This window comes from Cataglyphis hispanica, chromosome 18 (assembly GCF_021464435.1).
Source record: "Cataglyphis hispanica isolate Lineage 1 chromosome 18, ULB_Chis1_1.0, whole genome shotgun sequence".
In the NCBI taxonomy this organism is placed as follows: Eukaryota; Metazoa; Arthropoda; class Insecta; order Hymenoptera; family Formicidae; genus Cataglyphis; species Cataglyphis hispanica.
Genome location: NC_065971.1, coordinates 4,609,787 through 4,632,526, shown reverse-complemented (window position 1 = coordinate 4,632,526; position 22,740 = coordinate 4,609,787). Strand labels below are relative to the sequence as shown.

Below are 22,740 nucleotides of genomic sequence, written 5' to 3'. Positions count from 1 at the left end.
TGATATGAGATTACATTGAAAAAATGTTTTTGACGAGAATTATTAAAAAATCCACGATGGCAATAAGCCCGATCAAGCAGCAATGCAAGCTGTATTCGTATCATGCATCGAGGAATACGATTCACCCTGCGATCCAATTATCGGGAAGTTTACGTTTCTGCAGTGACAGCCCAATTAAATGTTGGAATTGCAATTATATATACAAATCTGACCTGTTCTGTTCAAAGTGCAAGGTGTTGCAGGAATTACCACAGAACTTGGACTATTTCGACATCATAGGAATTAAAAAAAATTATAATGTGGTAAATGAAGAAATACATAAAAAATATACAGCATTGCAAAAAATGTTACATCCTGATAAATTTGGTAACAAATCTGAGGCAAGTATTTATTTATAAGCACACAATTTTCTATCACAAGCCTCTTAATTTAAGATTATCGAAATGTCCTTTCTGTATCTATAAGCAAATTTGTTTTAACTGTCGATAGAAAGAAAGACAAATCTCAGAGAATTTATCTTCTCTAATAAATAAGGCTTATAGTACATTGGTGCATCCATTAAAAAGAGGGTTATATATGTTACAATTAAAAGGTATATCGATACCAGAAGCGACCACCAGTTTGAATCCAGAATTTCTTATGGAGATTATGGAGCAAAATGAAGAAATAGAAAATGCGATGGAGGACAAAGACAAAATCATCAAATTGGCCAAAGAATCCAAAGAAGTACTTGATACATTGTCAAAGTAATCTTCATTTTTCTTAGCTTTAAAAAAAATTTATAGTGCTAAAATTTTAATATACCTAATTATGTTTTCCTCAATTTTTCTTCAGGCAAGTGGCAGAAGCATTCAATAAAGAAGATATTGAAACAGCAACAAAGATCTTGATAAAAATGAAATATTATGATACTATAGATAATAGATTAAAAAGGCTAAAGCATGATCTAGGTATAGTAGAATAAATATATTATAACTTTTGCAACAAATTTTCTGTTTTTAAATCATTGTTCTTTAATGCATTACATATCAAAAAACCATGTTTTTGTATATGTAACTTATGCACAAATTTTTATAATTGCAACAAGTTAAAGTGTAAATAATGCATTAGTCTAATTTAAAAAATGTAAATAAAACAAGAGAGTGTGTCAGATTGAGGGGAAATTAATTATATATATTTTCAAGTTTGCTGATTGTCTATTTTCCATTGCTCCAGCCACTGACATATTCTATTTACATTGTCTGTCACCTGATCTAAAGTATTGCTAATTAGTTCATGTACTATTTCTTTTCTGTAGGATGATCTTGCCTCTTCAAGAATAGTTTGAAAAATTTCGCAAGTTATGTTATCTTCTAGTTTCTTTCCACAATATCCTCTTTCCTTGAGACGATCATACAAAGTAGTATTGTCTGTCCTGAGTACAAATACAATGTCAAACCATCTCTCAGGAAAGAAATCGACACTGTGATAATCTACAATCTTTCCTCCTTCATTCATAAGATTCTCCATCCCATCCAGTAGCTAGAAAAAAAACATTGTACAAAAATATATACATATGACATTAAGAAAATTTAAACAATACAGAATTTAGCAAATATAAATTTTAATATAATAAGATATATCAACAAAAAATTATATTACAATACCTTTTCCTCATCTAACATATTGCTTTGGTACACATCGTCGTATTCTGTTACACATTCATTTTCGATAGCTAATTTACTAACATCGAGCCATTCTAATCCAGTTTTCTCCGACAATATGCGCGACATTAGACTCTTACCGACACCAGGTGTGCCTGAAAATTATAGATTATTCTGAATGGAATTTGATAAATGATGCGTATTACAATTACGTATGCTATTATATACCTGTTACTAGAATATTAGGCGCATTTCTACGCATATTTAACATTTTTCAAAAATACAAATATGTGGATATGAAATCAAATTCCAACCACGTGTATATATGCACGTGTTTCGTTTAGTTTTATCAGCTGAGAGCTGACGTAAGTTCGAACAAAAAAACCCACAAGACGTATTGAAAATTATTGATACAGAGACTCTAAAAATTCTTTTTTATTCTTCATCCGATAAATTGATACATTCAACAAACTTTTTATCATATGCAAATATAATATCAATCTTTCACTTTTGCAACATTAGATCTTTTCGTTTTGTTTGCACGGATGTATTCTCTATATATTCTATATTTTTTTCGCTTTCTCTCGTTTTCTCTAATGCCCATTCATTCGTATTTTAACGAATGCAGAAACAAAACGAACAGTCCTGTTGACAATTGACAGTGCGATTTCTCAAGGCGGCATTACAATGTATACGCTGATTGGTCAAGTCAGTTTAGTCCAATTGTAGGAAAATATCATAAGGTATGTGCATCTACATCATCCGCTATACTCCATGATCACGGGTGCAACGTAACACGTGTTGGGTCGGGTACGTTTATTTAAAGAGAAAGAAGACGTAGTAAAGTTTCACGCACTAGAGAGGAGTTTTCGTCATTGCTTGTAAGATTGATTTCGTATCGTTATCGCGCGATATTGATGGGCTCGTGTCGTGATGGGCTCGCATCAGTCGCGTTGAACGCCCGATATTATAAACGCGTCCGCGATACGCATCGCAATCGGGGAAAATCGGGGCACGATTTGGCAGTGCGCGGGACGGTGGCAATGAGCTGGCATAAATCGTCGTCGCGTATCGACGTTCCGCGAGCGCGACGTAATGCACGTGATCGTCGGCAAAAATCGAACGTCACTCGATTATCAGCCGCGCGAGCGATGCGAGCCGTTTTCGCGCTCGGATACGCGATCTCCTTTGCCTAACCTGCCTGCTATTATTAAGCTGCATAACATATTGTACTGAGATTCGTCGCGCGATCGCCCGCGGATGATATCTCGATCGCGCGACGTTAGCCACGCTGAATGCGCATTGGACACGTAGTTTCGTTTAAGTACCGAGAGGAAAAAACAAACACGCTGTGTTTTGTATAGGACACAGTGTTTTCGAGCAGTCGTGTGTCAGCTCGTTGAAAAGTAGAACGCACTTTGCGTTGTTTTAATTTTTTTTTCCCCAAGCGTGCTAAGAGATACTTTAGTGCTGCTGAGATTAAATTTTGAACATGAATTAAATTTTTAATTAAGAGCTCATTAGCTCACGCGTTTATATTTACTATCACCGAAGATTTTGATTAGCAGGGGATAATCTATTTGTATGTGCGATTGTAATTGTTTTCGTCCTTTTCCAATATCGTTTTATGGTTTTCATTCAATTCTACTTTTCAACTCGAATTTTAACGGCTCGGAATTTCAAAGTAAAATATTGAAATATAATAATTGATAATAATAGTATTACTTTTTTTTTGTTTATGTACAGATTGTAGCTGCATTAGTGGAATATACAAATTATACAGCGACAAAATTATTCAAAGTTTGGCAAGCAAGACGCCAACAATACATATCAGAAACATAGATCTTGAAGAATTTAGGCGCTGCAACGGTGCAGAAGGGCTCTATGTGCTCCACCGTGACTTGGGCAAAAGGTACTTTAGTTTCCAAGAGCTTACTACTGTGGTATCGCGAAAAGTGCACTCGATCGACGTATAATTTGGACATACGACAGCGACAAGATGCTCAACGAGATCAAGGCGGCGGTACTGTTCTTAGTAAAGCTGATCGAAAAAAGCGAAAAATTTAGTCCTGATCAATTAGAATGCTTCAAGCGGCATTTGGTCGAACTGTTGACGGAACGCTTTAAAAATCACTGGTTTCCCGACAAGCCGTTCAAGGGTCAGGGATATCGTTGTATTCGTGTCAATGGCCACAATCGTCGAGATGCAACTTTGGAGAGCGCCGCGAGTGCTGCTGGAGTCAAATACGAGGATCTGGCCCTACCGGTAGAGTTAACTTTGTGGGTTGATCCCAATGAGGTCTGCTGTCGATTCGGTGAGAGCAAGGGATCGTACTGCACACTGGCATCGTTTGAGGACAAGGAGAATGCTGTACCCATTTTTCAAGAACATAAAGATAATATAGATAAAGAGAACAAGGAAATTTATGTGGGACCTATCAAGATACAGGTAAGTATTTTCATCATGATTATTTTTAATTTAATTAATGTCTTACAATAAATAGATAAACTAATACAAATTAAAACAGATTAAACTTCTTAATACATAAAGTATAAGTACAAACAATATAAATTCAAATTTTTTTATTTATAAATTAATTTATTCTTTGTACAACAAATTGTTTAGATCATACAAAACATTTGCACGATAAGCAATTAACAACAAAATATTTGCATAAGTAATTTAATAATTATAATAATTTGCAATATTTATTCTGAATGTATTGACTAGATATTGAATATGTATTATTATACAAAGAACTATTAATTTCTAAATTGAAAAATTGATTACCTTTGAAATTGTTAGTTTCCAGCTGTATATGACTATATTGATATCTTATTTACATACATTATTTTCTTTATATTTCTCATCCAATCATAATTATAGGATAACTTGAAAATAAATATTTATATGTTTCTGTTGCAGAAATCCCCTTTAACTACTAGTACAGAACAACAACAATCGAAATCAAAATTATTAAACACTGCTAATCAAAATCAACAGCATAGCAATAATGGTACAGGTAGGAAGCGTAATTTGAATAGTCCTAGACTGCATCTGAACAGAAATCGTTCGTGGTTCGGCCACTCCTTCAGCATGGGTTACGGTCCTCATCCAATCAGCCAGCCTTGGTACAATATAATGCCTCCGCATTTCCTCGGTGGTCCTTCTCCGCCGCCCTTTATGGGACACCGGGGGAATAAATGGGTACACCCGTCCTCTTATCCCGCAGGACCCGCCCGTTTCCACCACTGGTCTCCCAAAGCTACTCTTAAGGTATAAAGAAAATCTCTTTCAGAGAAAACAGTTAAGAAACCTGTTTCTTCTTGAAAAAAAAATTCAAAGGAAAAAGTATAACAATGTATAAGCTGGTTTTGAAAAATGCTTATTATTGTTACATTTTGAAATAAAATATGCTGTGATTTATGTTCACAATTAAAAGAATTTTAATTAAAATATATTCTTGATGTAGGTACGCAGATAGAATATATGTGTGTGTAGAGTAAATATATGAATTATAAATATAAATTTTTATATATTAGAAACAGGTTTGTTAACGCGTTTTACGAAAATTATCCATCCTGTAATTACAAATGACCTTGTTCGAAGTATGACTAAGGCTTACGATTTTTTATGACGAAAGATATTGTATTATTACATGTTACGTATATATAATAATAAATTGGAGTAATAGATGTTTAACTCCGAATGCAAGGTTGCTTGTAAGGTAGACTAGTGGCAATTCAAATAACGTATAAATATCGACGCATTAGCGAAATGCGCGAAATGGAAATAGATATCATATCACATGACGATTATTTCTTTGGTCATTAACACTATTCGGAAAATACACAATATACAATCGAGGAATTGAGAGAATCTATCGGCTTCTCTAATTGTTGTAAATTGATAAATTATACATTTTTCTAGTTGCACAAATTAAATTTTTCTAGTTATGTATGTTTTCAATCTAATTAATTCTTGAAATTGTATAATCAAATTGGCAATATGAAATTATTTTATTGTACGTTAATAGTCCAATAATAAGGGAAAAAAAACGAAAATAATTTCGAAAATTTTGAAACTTGATATAGACATTTTGTTGGAAAAGAGGGGAAAAAGAATGTAAAATAAAATATACCTTATTTATCACTTTGTATGACTAATTATAAGCGATATGAGAGTTTTTTGAAAGCTTGTGTCTGATAAGATCAGACAACATTGTGACTACATGATATAAAGACCGTACATGTGGCGTGATTAATTAAAGTATATTTTATTTTATATGAAAAAATTAATTTTTTTTGTGCATGTCGAAAGCAGATGAATTTTAGAACTTTATTTTTCATCTAAAAAATGTTTGTATCAAGTTTCAAGATTTTCAAAATTAATTCTATTTTTATCTCTATTCTATTTATAGTTTAATTTGAATTGGACTATAAATAACTGATTTTGTTCCGATATGACTAATATTTGTTATAGTAGATTTTATTTGCATATCAATAATACATTATGGTAAAGAATGTGGGAAATGTTAAGTTACCTTATATTTCGTGTATATATATAATTGTTATTAGTGATAAATGTGATTTCGATAAAATCTTGACATATTCTGATTTATTAATCCGATGTTATATATATATATATATATATATATATATATATATATATATATATATATGTTATTATATTGTCTAACAAAATGTGAACAAATTCGTTCTACTTTTTCGTGTACCGGAGAGTAGCAACGCGAATGCATTCTACTAATTTTCATACTTGAAAAAAAAAAAAAACAGACATCCACGATACGTTATTTAAAGATAACTGCCGTCATTGAGATTTTATCAATGATCAATGCTTGTTGTTACATTAACGAGCCAATGACATTAAGATTAATTGCGCTGCCATGTGCAGTTAAACCTGTTATTTTTGTCATATTGAATTCGAAGACGAGCGTGCCGAATTTATTACAAATTATATATTATTTTTAACTTTACTCACATTGCTCGCATATCAGCTTCTTATAAAGTTAACACACTCAAACTCAAAATGTTAACGCGATGGTATAATACTAATATAACTGTCATGTCAATGTACATTTGGCCTTATATGTATATTATAGAGAATTTATGAAACATCAATAATATATATACTAATTTATATATAAGTTGGCTTTTATCGATAATAGGCGTATCTCTTGTTTTTGTGGTATTACCTCCTACATATATATATATGTATGTGTATATATATATATGTGTGTGTGTGTGTGTGTGTGCGCGCGCGTGTGTGTATATATACATATATATGTACGTATGCGCGCGCGCACACACACACATGCACGTATATATACACATAATACACACGTATACATAAATATATAATATACGCTGTGCGTAAATATATTAAGTGCAATTCTTATTTGTGATACTCTGCAAGATCAGTTGTTTCTTCGAGATATTTTTATCATATTTGCAGTATATCAATTTCGAATTAAACATTCTTCTTAATATTTTACGTTTATGGCTACTTAGATAATAATAGTTAAAATGCTTCTATATATATATTTTCAAAATATTTTTATACAAGAAAATAAGATTGGTTATATATAGATTTCAAATTATAATTAGTACAAATATAAATAATAAAAATATAATTATGTAATTTATAATATATTTTGTTTTATTATTTTTTATTTACATATTATGTCATACATGTTCGGAAGAACTTAAATTTATGAAAAAATAATGTAACCGAAATTTGCATACATTTTTGAATGAATAAACCTAACTTCTCATATAATATAAAATAGTAACGAAAATCGTAAAAAAATTTTCTTAAATATAATCTGTAAATTATTTTTTGAAATTGTCTTACTGTTAAGAACGTTATTTTTCGATTTTGGTACTCAAACTTTAATGCCAAAAATCGGATAGATAGCCTAAATTGTGCAATTAATTTAATATTGTGCAATTGTTTGTGTAATGAATGAAACATAATTCTTTTCGAAGGAACAATTCTTGTTACGTGAACAAATAATATTGCAAATATTATGTGTAATTCTAACGAAATTTTAATAAAAAGCATGAAATGCATTTTTATATTAATCGCAGATACAACGCATAAACAATACTTTTTCGTACAATCATTTCTTAATTATGTAATATGGTAAAATCGGAGAATATGTTACATTTTCAATATCATATGATAGGATTATTGTTGCTGCATTATTTGTTCTTTACGCGATCTGATATATATATTACTGTTGATGGATACATACATACACAATAATCTTTATACATGAATGGTAAGAAATACTTTAGATGTATATTATAAAGAAATCCTTAGTAAAGTTTGCGCTCTAGATGAAGATTTTTTTAAAGTATAGAATAATATATAATATCTCTGGCTTTGTTTTGCGCAATAATTTCGAGACGCTGCAACTTCGTTTCAACAAATGTTACATGCTTGCATTTTAAGACTGAATACTGATTTTAGGCAAAATATCAAACATTTTACACATGTATATTTTTTTGATAAATAGATTATAATATAGATATTATTTTTTTTTCGTTTATTTAAATAACACTATATGCATTAAAAAAAAATTGAACAAAAAATTGAAACAAACGAACTATTTATGGTAAATGATATATATCTATTCGACCTCGAGAAGATTTAGTTTTTATTGTAATAAAATTAATAACAGTTTATAGCGAAACGAGATTATTGTACCTCCATTATGATAAAAGAATTTGTGTGAAATGAATCATTCTACAGTAGTGTAATTTTACAACTTTCACTTCTTACGATTAGCATCGTTTCTCTCTCTTTCATTCTCTTTCTCTCTCTAGACATATACATGCATAATGTATGTGTAATCTGTCCTAGTATAGAATCTTTGTGTTCAATTTGTTAAATTTTATTCAACGGAGTTATGTTGTTGTTATATAAGAATATATAAAAAGCTTATAAATATTATATATATATATATATATATATATATATATATATACATATACATATATATACAACACACACATGCATATATATACATATATACATATATATATATATGTAGAATTAGCAATATTGCATTCGGACATATTCTTTTATTAATATTCTTACATAACATAGACATATATAATAACATATATATATATATATATATATATATATATATATATATATGTGTGTGAAATATATATACATACAATATAAAAAAAGGAGAAAAACGCTCAACATTTGAAATGTTCCAAACTTTGTAACTGTGTTCAAATGTAGGAAAAATTGAATGCGATGACAACGTACCTTTTCTTAATGATAAATAGTTAGTCAATTATACTCTATATAAAAATCATATGCGGCAGAATGATGTATGTCTTGTATAATCAACAGTAAAATGCAGTGAACAGGAATTCAAAGCGAAACAGTACTTTTATATAGAAAATCTGGAATGCGATATGCGCAACCAGAACAAATATTAATACGCATTAATAAGCAAATAATGGCTTGCGGTCAGCACAAAACATTTTGTACTTATCTCACTTTCATTATAACAATATTTTAGCACTTTGAATCTAATTATAATATTGTCTTATCACTTTGTATTTTAATTTCGATTAAACTTTATTATAAAATTATGATTGAAATAAAACTATAGAGTATACATATAACATATGATATTAAAAAGAGAAACATGAAGAAAAAGTCATATAATGAATAATAGATATAAGATTATGTCAATCACACAAAACATAAATTAAAAAATATATTATCATTAGACCAGTGGATTCAAAGTGTTAAATCGCATTATGGAAACATGAATATTGGTGCCTTTTCTTCGTCCGATATACTAGTTTTTATCACATTATCGTTGAGCGTCCTTTCAGAGGCGAGATCGTATTTCATATTTTCCATGACACGTCGAATTCTCTTATAATGAAATATAACAAAATGATCGATGATTTTCCGAATTACCGCGTATTGAAGAACGTATTAATGTTTGGATCATTTCGATTGTAGAGTATAATAAGCATTATATAAACGTATATACATATATCTTACTACTTGTACATCATATGTTGGACGGATATAGATTTCTTGCATAATTGTGTAATGCCATTGTGACTCTGGATGAATGTTAAAAGAAACGGTTCAATTTCCTTCTGACACATATGGATTTTATGACAAACTACCAATTGCAAGACTTTTGATTATTTACTATTTTAACTTGGAGAAGGTTTTATTATAATCTATAAAACAAGTTCTACTAACTATTAACTATTAAATTTGTAAGTAATAAATTAAAAAAAAATCACAATTGTATAATTTTATTTGCTAAATATAAACAAAAAGATGTATATTTGCACTTAAATAAAACCAATTATATCTAAGAAATTTTATTAGCCAGGATAAGTTTTTTATATTAATAACTAAAAAAGTATATGATGATTTAATGATTAGAATGATGATTGAAAGAAGGAAAAAAGCCGTTGCTTTTTACATTCTATTGTATGATTAGCAATTTCTCTTTGCATTTTTCGACAAGTTCAAACATAATATAGCTCTGGTTTTTTCGATACTTTGTTTCATGTTATCTATTAATAAAAATATCATACATTTTAGAACGACACATATTTTCAAATCATCGATAATATACTTTTGCATTTTAGTGTAATCGAAACTAAACAAGAATTTACGATTTCATCGTGCTTATCAATCAAATTTTATTCTCGAATGCGTTTACGTGGCCACATAAAAAGGTTTTAGTATTTTTCGATTAGGGCATGCCAACGCTTTAATTCGATGTAATTACGAAGTGATGATCATTGATGGAGTTGCATAAGACTTCGACTGCACTCGACACTTGCATAGCAAATTAGATAAGAATTTTTTCTGTCGTGTGTAGTTTTATGATGTAGCATAAACTACAGATGCGGTCTGCGAAATTGAAGGCGTTACAAACTACGATCGAATTTTGTCGTAATTAGAAAAAGAAATTTAAGAGTTTCTTTTTCAAAATTAATTATATATAAATATAATACTGCTATTTTGTAACATAGTTATTAAAAAAATCGTTAACGATTTATTTAATAGTTATCATGAGAATATGACTAAAATGATACGATTTAAAATCGATATAAAATGATATGATTTAAAATTATCATTTTAAGCATTATTAATTTTATTTTACAATTTGTTAATCTTATATCATTGAAAAACATCGTAGTATGGCATTAATCGTAGATTAATACTATTATAATCTAATGATCATTGAATATTTATTATTTTTTACCTTAGGATCTCTCCTATATGTAAATATATATATATATATATATATATATATATATATATATATATATATATATTTACATTTGTTTCTACATTACAAAAATTTTATATAGCGAACAAAATAATCTAATTTATATAAAGAGAAAGCTACATATATATGAATCGTTTTATGGCAACATTTGTGATGCCTTTGTTTTTGCAGTCTGCAACAGAATTTTAAGATTGTTGTTGATAGTGATTATTGTCTGATTGGAACAAGCGTTTGACCATTGTCGCATTCTGTATATATATACATCAATATTACAAAAATATATGCATATATATGCATAGGATTGTTCAAGAAAAAGATGTTTATATGATATACAAAGAATACGCATTCAATCTTCTGTTTATTAAACTTATTAAAATTTCTATGATTTTCAATTTCCGTTTTCATTTTCGACAATTTTATTCTTGTTTTAATTATTTGATTATCGGCATTGAGCCGAGAATTTTGCATGCATATTGGACTTATTTAAATTTATTATTTTAAAATTTGACTTATCACAGATTCCTGACTCAAATAGTTTACATATATAAAACTGACTTTGATTTATATTCTTGACTTTATTAAAATAAATAGCTTACAATACATGTATAAAGATCTTAAAAAGGAAAAAAGAAATAAAATTCAAGCTTAAAATTTTACAATAATCAATCTTCTATATTATACTAAGAAAACAAATTTCTTTTCCTCTGTTTACAAAAAAAAATATTTCAAAATATAAATTCATTTTTAAGATATTTATAATTATGTATGTGCTGCACTTTTTCTGTGCATTCTGTGTATTTCTGAAATTGGAAAAAGCAACATTGGTCAACGTTGATGTTCAGTATAATAGTAAAGTTTTAGCTTTTGATCAAATATATCCTGTACATTTAGGCAAAATTAACTTCAACTGCGGTATAAACTATGACCGATGTACTTACGGTCTTGACTTCAAAATGTAGCAATTTTTCTTAAAATTAAAGCAAACAAAAAAGGGAGATACATAAATATATATATATATATATATATATATATATATATATATATATATATATATACACACACACACACACATACATGTACACTCTGATTCGACGATTTCTCAAGTATTCTCTATTCGACACAATATCGTGAACATTTAACGTTATTATGATTGTATTAACGCCATTAACGATTTATAATTACATAAATAAAATGTATAGGGATGTAACACACATTTAATAAATACTTTTGCAAATCAATCTTTGCTCCTACATTAGCTTTATTTCAATTCGAGATCCATCATGTATAGATAAAAAATATTTATTTATGTTTATATACAGTTTATGTTACAAAAATGTATTTATGTTACAGTTTATGTTACAAAAATATATTTATATGTTAATTAAGATATATCAAATCTTACAAAATATTTTCTTCTCATGTTTAATAATTCATTTTTCTCTCTGCGCTATGAATATCAAACTGTAATAATATACGTTCTTTACAATATATGTTTTAATATTTAATTTATTTTATATTTATGTGTATGTGTATGTATTAGTATCGTTGATTAAATATTTGGATCCTTGGATGATGAGGCCCCGAAACTCGATAGGCACGGCACTGTTTCGAGATGTTCATGGCTGGTTCGTGATTCGTATCCGTGCTCCGTGTGACAGACGACGACACGTCGAAGAAACGACAGGTGATGAGCAGGCCTTTGCGCGAGTTGTCAATTGTCGCATTAAAAATGTACAGTGTATGCTTATTGTTTACGCCGTGAGTCCCACTTGCGCACCTGATTAATCTCGACGTCGACCGCCTGACAGATCCATACATCTCGCAGTCACGTCAAAGACATCGAGGAAGGAAAGGGTTATGAGGCACTTACGACATCGCAGTAGTCGCGCTGTTAGACGATATTTTTGCATTATTTCCAATATTTTCAGCAGAGTGGATCATTATGGCGGAGAAGTGCAAGGTATGTGAGTAATTTAATCAGGAAAATCCCATACAACAGTTAACCGTGGAAAAATTGTCAACGTGGCGATAAACAGCTGATATGATTGCTTAATGTTGTAGATTTTTTTTCGATAAACAATGACAATTTCGTGTATTGATTTTTTATTAATTTTTAATGATTCTATATATCAACGTTGTTTTTTTACTGCAATATATATTTTTTATTTGCATCGGAATGCAATGTATATATATGTATATTTTCTAACAATATGTATACATATATTTGATATATTATCTCTTTTACTATTTATATGTTACTTTTATTACAATTAACAAAATGATTATGAAACAACATATTTAATTGATTATATTTGTGAGCTTATCTAGTAATGTGTGTCATAGGAATGTGGTTGTAAGTGCGGCACTTACAGCCAAGATAATCAACAAAACTGTGATATGCATTTGCATGTGGAGATAGAGAATCTGCGCCAGTGCCTACTTGAGAGAGACAACCATATTGTGACAATGGAGACACAATTTTTAAATGAGGCTGATAAATTTCCAAATGGAGAACTGGCTTCCATGAAGGAGGAATTGTTGATATGGCAAGAAAAATATTCACGCCTGCATGAAGCGCACAAAAGAATTCAAAAGGTTAATCAAAATTTGGAGGATAAACTGCTACGGATTGTAGATAAATGTGAGACAGAGAAAAGTACCTTCACAAAGGACATAGCAACTCTGTCTCATAGATTAGCAGATGCAAATTATACAATTCATCAATTAACTCAAGATAATGTAAGTATTCTATTCTTATATAATATATTCTAGACGTTATATTTTTTAATGTTTTATATCATTTATAAATTTCTATCAATATAAATTTATATAAATATAAATTGGAGAAAAATTGCACTGCAATTATATGCAATATTAATTTATAACTATTTATTTTTTGTAACAAACATTCTTATTTCTTTTACAGGAAAAATATAGAAACGACGTTAATTTAGCTATTCAATTATTACAATGTAAACCTTCCAATTTTGTAGGTCAAAAATACGATTCGGTAAGATTATTATATGTAAAATAAATTTAATTTTCTCGTTTATTAAAAAGTTATATCACACTAACAAGTTATATGACAATAATAAGTTATATTACAATTTTCTATATCTAATGTTTATCAAACATTGCATTTTAGTTTTCCTATATTTTACACCTTGACATTATTGTAAACCTAAATGTTATAATAGCATTTTATCCATATTTATATAACATCTCGTTTTTATTTTATGCATCAACAGTGTTACATGTTTGCGTGCATAAATAAACTTTATTTGTTTTAGACTCTCATGTATTTCATTTATATTTACACAACTTTACACACTTTTACACTTTTTTACAAGTAAAGTGAGCTAAGCACAGAGACAAAGGCACTTACAAAGATATAACATTTATAAAGATATTATAAAATGATATTTCTTTAATAATAATGATTATATATTTTTAATATTTTTGTGCAAGATAGAAAAACAGAAAAATATATAATATGCTTACAAAGTATAATACAATCTATGTATTTATTTAGAAATCACATATTTATTTCGAGTTTTGCTTAAAACTATATTTGACATAGGCATCTCAGCATCTTGCTGAATACTTTCTAAATAGTATTTAAAAATATAAAATATGTCTTTGTTATTAACAATAGAAATATAGATAGTAAATTTCAATATTGTCTTTTTTTATAATTGCAGCTGCCTTCTGAGGTACAAGCTAAAGTGCGAACATACGTCGCGCAGAAGCGATGCTCTACGCAGGATGTAACGCAGCCAGATGTGAAGAGCATTACCGTGCCGATATCCACATTTCCGCCGACAGCTATGGTGTATAATATCACGAAACCTACAGTAGAAAAACATAGTGATGACGATAGTGACGAAATGAAGCCGCCGATGGATGTCGTATCGGCAACCATTATGGCGAAAGTGCTGGAAGATCGCGAGAAGGAAAGAATTTTTGCCAAACACTGCAATACATGCACATGTCACAGGAGCATCCTCATGGTGAATGCTGAGACGCAAACATGTGTGCCTGATATGTTTTCCTTCTCCGATGGACATACGCGCAGCATTGAAAAGCAAGCATTAGAAGGTATAGCGAATGGTGAGAAGCATCAAAGCAAAGGTAAAGTTCAATCAAATCTTGCATCGCATGCGATTTTCTACGAGATCAACCAGAATAGTGATAAGATCTGTCATCACTCGAATGATGATTACACTATATTCGTTTCTCAAGCTCCGAGTATCAAAGAGAAGTTTATCAGCAGGACCATGCAAGATTACATGACAGAGGAAAATTATGCCACTACAAAGATAAATTCAAACAAGAACTCATCCCAGAATCACGAAAGTAAGTACTCGTCATCCTCGTTTTCGAGATCAAACGATCTCAATAGAATAAACGACAAGGCGTCCAAAGCACTTAGTGGCAATAACAGGAAATGCGATTCACCAATCGATACTAAATCCACCACGAAATGTTGGAATAAGGACGAAGAAAACTGTTTTGATCTTCTTCTCGATACTAGATCGACGCATGTCGACAATCGGCTCTTCAATAAAGAACAGACACATATCGACATTATCAATGACAGGCTGTGGAAGAACGAATGGACGAAATTAAAGGTCTCTGAAAATAATGCCTTGATAGAGAATAAAAGCAAAGCGAATCGCGATATCGATATCATTAATGATCGCGATTGGAAGAATGATAGGTCAGCGGAGGCACGAAATGCACTTGCGCAATTCACTTTGATCGAAGTTAAAAGTCCAGACAATAGCGCAGCAAATCACAATGATGGTAGTCAAATGGAAATAGCGACTAGCCCGAGCTTCAGCAGCGACAGCATGGTCATTTCCAGTTCCGATCCATCTAGTAGTTGCAGCGATGTCGCGCAATCGTTGACCGGTGGCGCCTTTAACTCTAGCACCAAGTCTAACTCGAGTCGCTTGATAGGCCCGCGGAATTGTCTGATGCGCGTCACGCCTGGCTCTAAAAACATTTTATTGGACAACGCCGGTCACTTTAAGAGTGTATTGTATAGCAACGGTAGCGGCAAGGCCAGCACTGCATTGGTACATGCGAAAAAAGCATCTCGGGCCGGTTCCGAGCATTCCACGTCTACCAATAGCGAGGACAATTCACCGCCAGTGTTGCTGCAGGACAATCAATTGCAACGAGTGGCCGAATGGGTCCAGTCGTCCATTGATGTCAGTCGTCAATCCGCGTCGGACAATAGCAATAAAACTAAATGCGAAGAGAATATCACGAGTGACGTCTATCCAAACAATTCTTTGAAGAAATGCAAGTCTTCGAAGCAGGATGGAACCTTGGCTTACAAGGTTCGAGACGCATCAAAAAAATCTTCGATAAATATTGAAGATTCTATCGAAAGGGTTATAGAAAACGAACCCAATAATATTAATATCTTGTCAAAGCGCATAGAACAGGACGAGAGTGAAAATCTCATAACTTTCGATGTGCTGGATGAGCGATCATCAAAGGAATGTCATAAAAATTTAGATTATGAGGTAAAAATCACGAAGGAGATGGAGGAGACATATTTGAAGCTGGCGGCAAGCTTGGATCCAGTAGCACTGAGCTTGTCGAATGCCAATGAGGCCGAATTGACGATCGAAAAATATAGAAAGGATTATAAGAGGCTTCATGTGCAAAGATTTCATGATAAGGCAGATTCAAAAGCTTAATCTCAGCGAATTATTCATTCAAAGACAACAAAATTGACTATATCAAGCAGGGAGTTCCTTTAAAGATATAACAGAGCGTTATTTTTTGTAACTATATTAAAGTAAGGCTGTACCAAAAGAGACGAGTTGCTTAAGAGAAAAAAATCCTACGCGACAGCAAGCAAATCGATTTTATTTGCATTTGTGAGCGAGATAAGTTGAGATTTTAAGCTTAAAGTCTATGCAAAATATATATAAATTTAAAGGACAAAATTTGAAGATAAAATTAAATGCAACACGGTAATATGATTATAAATTACGTAATTAATAATTGAAGGACTTTGAGGTAATAACGTACGCGCTGAATCAGATAAAAACTGTCATTATTTTTAGATATGAATGCGTTGTTTTTATCAATAATTCAATATCATAAATCAATATTCTTTTTTTCGCTTATTTCAGATCGATTTAAAAATAAATTTAAAAGACAGGAATGTGTATTAAATCTCAATATTGAGATTCAATATACATCAGTATTGTTATTCGTGAGTCTGCGTTTATTCGGCTGTGAAATTTTTTCCACATGTCTTAGGATATATTGATTAATAATCAATCAGTCTCATAATATACGTAAGTATATTTTTGTCAATTTTATTTAAAAAAATTAATCTTATTAATTTATTTAATCTCGAAAATTGTAAATTAATAAAATATTTAAACGATTATTATAGCAAATGATATTGAGGCATATCGTGTTGCAGCAAACTTTACTACTGGATATGAAATCCATATTTATTCTATTTGTGTGAAAATGCAATCAATGATTGGTCAGTGGAAATATTTAATTGTATTTCATTTTAATGATTCTGACGTGGAGATATATGAATATATAATACATATATTTTTTTTTGTCTTGCAATGTAAGCATACACATTAAAAATATAAAAAACGACAATATTATAATTAACTTATGAACAAATATTATTCCATGAAATTATTTTATAAAATTCATCAATGATGGTTAATTTCATACATATATTAAGTATCTATATATATATATATATATATATTACACCAAAGCTAGATCACTTGAGATAAGGATATTTTAATCCTTTGCATTTAGAATTATTCTTGCTATGACAGTAACAATTAATCAAGTTGAATCAAATTGAGTCTTGCATCGCAAATGTATGCAAACATTAATATTTAAACAATTAAGACTTCAGCTTTCATATAATATCATAGTAAGGTCTCTTGTGCAATATTGCTATAAATATGATATAAGAATGCAAAGGATTAAATGACATCAGTTCTTTTCCATTTAATGATGCCATGAATACATAATTTGATTATTTATTGTGTAACATTATACTGATAATATAATTTCATAAATATAACTATGTGCTCTGTTTTATTTGCCATATAGAAAAATTGTATTGAGTTTACACAAAAATTATAAAAAAAAATAATTGTCTTGTTATAAAATAATGATATATTGAATTCAAAGAATTAAGAAATTTGCTATTTTACATAAGTTAAACTGAGTTATTCTACAGAGTTAATGTACAGAGTGAAAATCGCTTCCATTTTAGCAATCTCAGTCATTGTATCCTTATCAATATATTATATGCTCCACAAAAATGTTTTGTGATAGTCCAATAAAAACATTTGTCTGATTTAAATTTGTCATTAGTACATTTAATGATTTGACTTATGTTGATCATCAATCATTATTATTAATCAGTAATTAATAATTAATTTTTTTATCAAAATCTATATTTTATATTATAGTAAAGAGTGAAATTTAATTATAAAATTGCGCAAAAAAAGAAGAATGCTCTTTCAATATATCTATTCTATTAAATGAATTTCGATTACTTTGCCTATTTTTTTTATCTTACGAAAAAATAATAGTACGTTAAAGATCATATGTAAAAAAAAAATCATAAACCTATGAAAATAGATTATTAGCAATTATTTACATTTGTTTTTTAAATAAATTTTGCGAGAGATAATGTTTTATAGTATATAATAATACTAGAATTTTTAGAAATAAAAATCAAACGATTTTTTAAACAGATTAATCAACAATCATTAAATTTTTTTATTTTATCCGTTTTTCAACTATTTGTAAATTTAGAAAAAAAGTTCTTTTATATATTTATAATATAATGACTATACTATGCTAAGTGTAGTTTTGAAATTTTGCTTAAGAATAGATTGTGCACTCTACTTAGTGCTACAAATACTTGGTTTGCTTGTAAAGAATTAATGGCCTGATTATCTCCACTGAAAAAAAATTGTTCGGATTTTTGCCACTTGAAATTCCGGTCTAATAAATAAATTAAAATAAAATTATCGTCCGCGCGAAAAGAGAAACATGAAGTTGCTACAAAAGCGCGCGTGGCACAATCAACCAGAAAAAAGGCACCAAAAGTTCCTGCGTACTAATTGGTCATATTACCCGCGCTTTTGCAGCGAGTTTATGTTACTTTTTCGCGCGGGACCATCTTGTCGTAAAGAAGCAGAGACACCGAGTTCCCTAAAATATCCGAAAAGGTAAGCCGACAAAGAGATAATCGAACCAAATTGATGCGATAATTCGCAATAACATTGTCTTCCGAATAAATTGTGAGATTATTTCGTAATTTTATTACTTATTAGATCGGAATTTCAAGTAGCAAAAATCGAACGATTTTTTTGGTGCAAATAATCGGGCCATTAGATCCCTTTCTTCTATCGATCTTTTAAGTGCTGTACATTTGAAATCGAGTTTACATATAGATTTATAATTGAGAGTTAATGTCTAATGTATACGCGTGCTGATTTTATCAAAATTTTACTTAAAAATTCTTAAGAATCGATTGCACAGTTAGGCAGGCTTTTGCAGCAACTTCGTTTCCCTTTCGCGTAAAACCATTGTGTCGCAAAGAAGTAGAAACTCTGAGCCCCGATAATATCCGCACAAATAATATTAACAAAGAAATAATCGAGCCAAATAGACGCGATTATTGGCAATAGCAATGTTTATGAATAAATTATTTAATATAGTGGTATATTGTATATAGATCGGAATTTCCAAAGACAAAGATCGAGCAATTTTTTCGCATCAGATAATTGACTATTTTGTATACATAACATATCTTATAAAGTATATAATTGAATCTTATTAGATTTAAATATTTTATTGTGATAGAATTTATATTAAAGACTTCATAGACTTTTGATACATGTTTCTGTTTTTAAAAAAATTGCATGGATCTTATTTTGATATATTTCATTAAAATGAATAGTTTTTAATAAAGATAAAGCTTTTTATTTTTTTCTTCACATACTCTTGATTTCTTTTGTAAACTTCAAGTGAAAAAATAATTTTCTGTTATAACAAGCAAAACATATATAAAATTATTTTAATTTACCCTCAACTTTCTCTTATGTACCATTACATTACTACTACCCAATAATGGTCAATAATACCTCTAAAAAATTAATTTTTTGAAAGAAATAACTTTTAACATAAAAACTAATTTTTTAATGTACGTATGTACAGATGACAATTATTGTGAAGGCACTGTGGATATCTTGGAAATTTCTACACAAATATCACGATATATTCATTGTCATGTAAATTTATTATATAGGTGAGTTTAAATCGATTTTTTTATGATATAATCTTTTGATTTCTTTGAATTCTTTATGCTATCTTTTTTTTGTATCAAATCTTTTATATATGAATTTCCAATTTTATTAGATAAGAAATATTCATAATACAACATTCTAAAGATTAAGAATCCTTTTCTTATGTGAAAATAATAAATATCTAATAAAATATCATTCATTTACAAAAACTACAATTTCTTATTCTTTCTCTTTATTGATTAAAATTTGAATAAAAATAGAGAAATAAAGAGTTTGAATAAATATAAAGAGAAATTTTTTATATTATAAATCTATATATAATACAAATATATGATACATATTTACATTAATTTTATTATTTTATATACTCCATTTTCTATTGAATATTTTTATTTCCATTGTTCAATAGATAAAGTTTGTTCTCTTGTCTAAGTACAAATGCACAAATTTTGCAAAGACTTCATTTTTAATTTTCTCTACAAAGTCAATCTGAAAAATTTCTAATAGAATCTAGGTAATTTTTTGTGGTTTGGTGTGTATACGTAAATCATATATCTTCTCTGCTATCATGTACTGAAATAAAATTCGCTTTCCTCCATTCGTACTAAATGCTTTTACATACTATATAACTATCTCTTTTTGACTCTCTCTCTCTCTCTCTCTCTCTCTCTCTCTCTCTCTCTCTCTCTCTTGCGTAGTATATTAATAATATTGTATATAATATTGTATATATAACATTACATTGATTCTGTTTCATTCTTGAAACTTAAATGCTCACAAATAGACTGGTATAAAATTTTGATAATGTTCAATATACATTTATATATATATATATATATATATATATATATATATATATATATATACATATATTTAGACATTGCATGTTTAAACTCGTTCGCGATTTTTTTTTATCACATATTTCATATAAGAATTTGTATATTATAGAAATAGTTATATGATATTATCCTAAATAAATATATACTATATTCAGAATAATCTTTTTTGTAAAATGTAAAATACACAGGCAAGGAAAAAGGCAAATGCCAATGCAAGCAAAACTTTATCGGTGACTTCCCGTCTTCCATATTTTCCTAAGAGCTTACCCGATTGTACTATTGCCTGTTGTTGATGTTCTAACTCATCTTTGGTGCTACCAACCTTGTCTGAAGATGTTACTGAAACAATAACAATCCATAGAATCATAATGTTATCGTATTGAATAATATAACAGAATGCATACATAGTGTGTCTAGGGTGTCAGCGCTTCTCTGAGTTGTTTCAGCTAGATGTCTTGAAATGCTCAATAACTTATCTGTTATTTGACTAGATGCATTTGTCAAGCTCTGTTTGGTATGTCGTTTACGAAGAGCATTCTGTTGTTCTTCTGGCATGGAGAATAAATTTTCTCTTGCCAATTTGTCAATGACACATGCACTAACAACATTAGCCTTACGAAAGGCTGCCAGAGAAGTGTTTAGCTGTTCTTTATAGTTGTCTACTGCAAGTAACAATTCAGTTTTTTCCTTTTCATTTGATTTGGTTTCAGCAATAGATGCTAATCGCTCAATAGAGGATTTTAAAACTGCTATATTGGCTCTGCCCTCTGCATTGAGCTCATCGAGCATCTCTAATGGCCCGCTGCATTGTTGTATATCCTGCATAATATAATATGTGAAAATTATTAATTCAGATTTTATATATATATATATATATATATATATATAATTCGTAATATATTTCTCATACTATTAATATAATCGTGTAATAAATTAGTTTAATGCTAAAATTAGGTTATATATATATCGCTATCGATATTTACTTACTTGTATTAAAGCATTGACTTGAAATTGATATTTAACAATGTCCTGACATATTAAATCCACCGAATAATTATCAGGATCCATTGACTTAAATTATTTGTTGTACTTCACTTTTTGTATACATATATTTAGATACATATGACTGCTTATGACGTGTGTAAAGCATGAATAGCTTCGATCAACTTGGATCAGCTGTTGATGCAGGATGTAGATAGATGCAGATTTGCAGACGACAAGTTCTGGGATGCGTTCAGTTTCACACATTGAGCGCATAGATCGCCTATCTATAGTTCACGTAACATATATTATAGATTTCAAAGTGATCTATGCATGAAACGAAACGCAACCCTGAATATATTTCCGATATACATTCATATATGATTTATTGATAGCCTAAATGAAACCACTAACAAAGATATTTAATTTTTAACAAAATTAGAAAGAATTATAAATAGATAAAGATAATAACTGAACACAGAGAGAGGGAAATACGAATATATACATACGTAATTCTACACAAATTTTCAGTAAGAATTTTATTGCTAAAGAATAAAAAAAACTAAATAATTAGTCCAATTAAAGAAAAATAAATTATAAATTAAAAAATATATTGGAACAT

At 29.5% G+C, this 22,740-nt stretch overlaps 5 protein-coding genes across 10 annotated transcripts; 3 read left to right on the top strand and 2 right to left on the bottom strand.

The window, feature by feature from the left end:
- Window positions 1-21: 21 nt before the first annotated feature.
- Window positions 22-1,152, top strand: LOC126856304 (iron-sulfur cluster co-chaperone protein HscB). The gene is made up of 3 exons (XM_050604708.1): window positions 22-380; window positions 490-746; window positions 835-1,152. Exons 1-3 carry the CDS (start codon window positions 24-26, stop codon window positions 962-964), a joined length of 744 nt encoding a protein of 247 aa, XP_050460665.1. The 5' UTR covers window positions 22-23; the 3' UTR covers window positions 965-1,152.
- LOC126856320 (adenylate kinase isoenzyme 6) lies at window positions 1,148-2,280 on the bottom strand. Its single transcript, XM_050604735.1, has 3 exons — window positions 1,872-2,280; window positions 1,647-1,798; window positions 1,148-1,521 (listed from the first exon to the last, which is right to left on the bottom strand). The coding sequence occupies exons 1-3, from the start codon at window positions 1,912-1,914 to the stop codon at window positions 1,180-1,182; spliced, it is 537 nt and encodes a 178-aa protein (XP_050460692.1). The 5' UTR covers window positions 1,915-2,280; the 3' UTR covers window positions 1,148-1,179.
- Window positions 2,281-2,400: 120 nt separating this feature from the next.
- On the top strand, window positions 2,401-12,204 carry LOC126856301 (protein BTG3-like). Of its 3 annotated transcripts, none has more exons than XM_050604705.1 (3): window positions 2,401-2,524; window positions 3,390-4,092; window positions 4,570-12,204. In XM_050604705.1, exons 2-3 carry the CDS (start codon window positions 3,643-3,645, stop codon window positions 4,924-4,926), a joined length of 807 nt encoding a protein of 268 aa, XP_050460662.1. In that variant the 5' UTR covers window positions 2,401-2,524; window positions 3,390-3,642; the 3' UTR covers window positions 4,927-12,204. The 3 variants fall into 3 exon arrangements, with proteins under 3 accessions (XP_050460662.1, XP_050460663.1, XP_050460664.1); XM_050604706.1 differs by having other exon boundaries at window positions 2,406-2,453; XM_050604707.1 differs by lacking the exon at window positions 2,401-2,524 and adding an exon at window positions 3,086-3,225.
- A 144-nt stretch (window positions 12,205-12,348) lies between these two features.
- Window positions 12,349-18,536, top strand: LOC126856251 (uncharacterized). 4 transcript variants are annotated; one of them, XR_007688341.1, is made up of 5 exons: window positions 12,349-12,926; window positions 13,310-13,705; window positions 13,893-13,976; window positions 14,668-17,289; window positions 17,391-18,536. XR_007688341.1 is itself a non-coding variant. In XM_050604598.1 (5 exons), exons 2-5 carry the CDS (start codon window positions 12,909-12,911, stop codon window positions 16,678-16,680), a joined length of 2,511 nt encoding a protein of 836 aa, XP_050460555.1. In that variant the 5' UTR covers window positions 12,349-12,650; window positions 12,775-12,908; the 3' UTR covers window positions 16,681-18,536. The 4 variants fall into 4 exon arrangements, 3 of the variants coding, with proteins under 3 accessions (XP_050460555.1, XP_050460554.1, XP_050460556.1); XM_050604598.1 differs by having other exon boundaries at window positions 12,349-12,650; window positions 12,775-12,926; window positions 14,668-18,536; XM_050604597.1 differs by having other exon boundaries at window positions 12,349-12,697; window positions 12,775-12,926; window positions 14,668-18,536.
- Window positions 18,537-20,622: 2,086 nt separating this feature from the next.
- Window positions 20,623-22,534, bottom strand: LOC126856309 (vesicle transport protein SEC20). Its single transcript, XM_050604720.1, has 3 exons — window positions 22,125-22,534; window positions 21,542-21,956; window positions 20,623-21,476 (listed from the first exon to the last, which is right to left on the bottom strand). The coding sequence occupies exons 1-3, from the start codon at window positions 22,203-22,205 to the stop codon at window positions 21,289-21,291; spliced, it is 684 nt and encodes a 227-aa protein (XP_050460677.1). The 5' UTR covers window positions 22,206-22,534; the 3' UTR covers window positions 20,623-21,288.
- Between the last annotated feature and the right edge of the window lie 206 nt (window positions 22,535-22,740).